This window comes from Enoplosus armatus, chromosome 9 (assembly GCF_043641665.1).
Source record: "Enoplosus armatus isolate fEnoArm2 chromosome 9, fEnoArm2.hap1, whole genome shotgun sequence".
Lineage (NCBI taxonomy): Eukaryota > Metazoa > Chordata > Actinopteri > Centrarchiformes > Enoplosidae > Enoplosus > Enoplosus armatus.
This window is the reverse complement of record NC_092188.1, coordinates 22,136,736-22,139,066: the sequence shown is the minus strand read 5'-3', so window position 1 is coordinate 22,139,066 and position 2,331 is coordinate 22,136,736. Positions and strand designations below refer to the sequence as shown.

The window sequence follows — 2,331 nt, the reverse complement described above, 5'->3', positions numbered from 1 at the left end:
AAAATTAAAAAAAACAACAACAACAACAACAACAACAACAACAAAAAACAAAACAAACAGTATGTACATGGTCTTGATATTTACAGGTGGTGTGAACGCTGGACATGGCCATGGCTCCTCTGCTGCCACACTTTTGAGGTGCACCCAAAATCCCAAATCTACAATGTGCCGCAGTAAACGTGTCCTGATTTGGAGATCTTTGTCTTTGAGCGAACAACGAAAAAGAAAAAAAAAAAAAGAAAAAAGAAAAAAAGAAAAAGGCGCTGACTTGTCTTCCTGCGCTTTTGTCCATTGTTATTTTGTTAGTCTGTCCAGGCTAGTAGTCCTGATGTGGGCTGTGCGTCAAACTGTGCCGTCGCAAGTCACAGTTGCGCCGAAACACCTTTCCGCAGCGGCCACAGCTGTAGGGCTTGATGTCTGTATGGGTGAGAAGGTGAGTTTTCAGGTTACTTCTTTGATTAAAGGTTCTTCCGCATGTGGGGCATTTGTGGGGAGACTCCTGTTTAGATTTAAAGCAAGCAAAGGATTATTCCCTTTAATTGTATAGAACGTCTAGAAGTTGTATCTTTCAGTCATCTGAATAAATCCACTGTTGTGTCACTTACACGCACACCGATCTACACAAGAATTGCCATGTAACTTGTATGCGCATCACATTTTTTGTTTTAATGAGGTAATTGGCCAAACGCAACGGCTTTGTGAGACGTGCTGATATCCCCATACATGCAGTGGGCCGTGCGTAACAGGCGAATAATGATCCAAACGTGTCACATAGTTCAGTGAGGATAAAATCACGGTGACTGTTAATATTCTCAGCTTACCTGCATGTGTAAGGTTTTATGGACGGCTAGAGTTCGAGACTGACAGAATCCCTTCCCACATTCTTGACATTTGAACGGTTTTTCCTTGGAGTGGATGTATCTGTAAAACAGAAATAACACTTAATCAAATGTCCGCTCGTGCATGGACCTGCTTGTAGCTGTTACAAACCACCAGAGTCACGGGGCGAAAAGAAACAGAAATCTCTACTCTGCAAATTATGACTGTCCAACTTTATGCGTAAAAGTGCTTTAGCGCCCTCATGGAGAAAACTCTGGGAACTCGCCTGCCTGTATGTTATAGCAAAAATAAGAATATATATATTTTTTAATTTTGCAAGTCTTGAAGAGGTCATTTAGACAAATACATATATAATTGTGATTTAAATCTCTTGCAAACTCAAGAATACTGCTGGGAATTTCAGACCCCCCTCCTAACCCAGTGCCTATTTCTTACAGTAATTTAAAAATCTGTTTTTACCTGTGGTCTCTGAGATGGTCTTGTCTTCTGAAGGCCTTGTGGCAAATGTCACAGGTATAGGGCCGCTCGTCTGTGTGGGTCCTCTCGTGGATGAGGAGGTTGTAGGACTTGGTGAAATGCCTGCCGCAGAACTTGCAAATAAATTCCTTTTTAGTCTTGGATGGGAGCCTGCCCCGGGTGGGTTTTCTGTCCGGGGACAGCTTGCTCAGCTCGGAGATGGTTCCCCCTAATGTCAACTTCGCCAGATCCGCAGCTTTCGGCGGGTCCTCCTGAGTAGCTGCGAGGGCCAGGTTGGCGAAGTCAAACCTCGGCCTGTCCTTGTGCAGCGAGGGGACGCCGTGCGCAACGCCGGCTTGTTTCGGATGGAAGAGCTGCGCCGCGGCTGTGAAGGGTAACGCTGGGAAGGGAATCCTGGGGTCCACCAGACCCTGGGCGGCTGCCATCTCTGTGATCGTCGACCTCAGTCCTTGGATGTGCGGGTAACCAAGAGTCCAGTGGTTCATGTGCATGGTTTGCACAGCGCTGAGGCCGTACAGCCCCTGCAGCTGGTCAGCGGGGAAAGTGTTGACGGCCTGCAGGAAGGAGTAGTTTGTGAGCTGGAGGGCCGGGTGCAGGGGGATCGGAGCGTGCAGGGCTTTGCTCCCCATCTCGGCTCAGACCTCTGCAGAAGACACGGTGATAACCCTGGAGAAAGAATACATGGACACAAAACGATGAGTGTTTCAATGCCACGTTAGAGTCAGAGTGGACACAGTAAAAAAAACAAACACCTGTTTGACCACACACTACCGTTTCACTGACATGTTTTTGCACACATTTCTCACTCTTATCTAACACGGTAGCATCTAGCTCATGAAAATTATGCCCACGCTTTGCATCTCAAAAGCGGATCGTTTGGGCTCAGATCAGGGTGCAAATGACTCCCTTTAATCTGAACAGCTCGCACAAAGACTGAGTGCATGAAGTGAACGTCTTGTGAAGCTGCAGCAGTGCTACCCTGTAATGATAACGATGAGCAGAGCCCTGTTTGTC

General features: G+C 46.8%; 1 protein-coding gene across 2 annotated transcripts; it reads right to left on the bottom strand.

Moving 5' to 3' along the window:
* osr2 (odd-skipped related transciption factor 2) lies at positions 1–1,946 on the bottom strand. Of its 2 annotated transcripts, none has more exons than XM_070912349.1 (3): positions 1,300–1,946; positions 822–921; positions 1–499 (listed from the first exon to the last, which is right to left on the bottom strand). In XM_070912349.1, the coding sequence occupies exons 1-3, from the start codon at positions 1,944–1,946 to the stop codon at positions 317–319; spliced, it is 930 nt and encodes a 309-aa protein (XP_070768450.1). In that variant the 3' UTR covers positions 1–316. The 2 variants fall into 2 exon arrangements, with proteins under 2 accessions (XP_070768450.1, XP_070768451.1); XM_070912350.1 differs by having other exon boundaries at positions 1–417.
* Between the last annotated feature and the right edge of the window lie 385 nt (positions 1,947–2,331).

What these genes read in the sequence shown, in the direction of transcription:
- osr2 (XM_070912349.1), bottom strand. Translation starts at nt 1,946, where the DNA reads ATGGGGAGCAAAGCCCTGCACGCTCCGATCCCCCTGCACCCGGCCCTC. An exon ending in GACCATCTCAGAGACCACAG is followed by an intron (nt 922 to 1,299) that starts GTAAAAACAGAT and finishes TCTGTTTTACAG; the next exon opens with ATACATCCACTCCAAGGAAA. An exon ending in ATAAAACCTTACACATGCAG is followed by an intron (nt 500 to 821) that starts GTAAGCTGAGAA and finishes AAATCTAAACAG; the next exon opens with GAGTCTCCCCACAAATGCCC.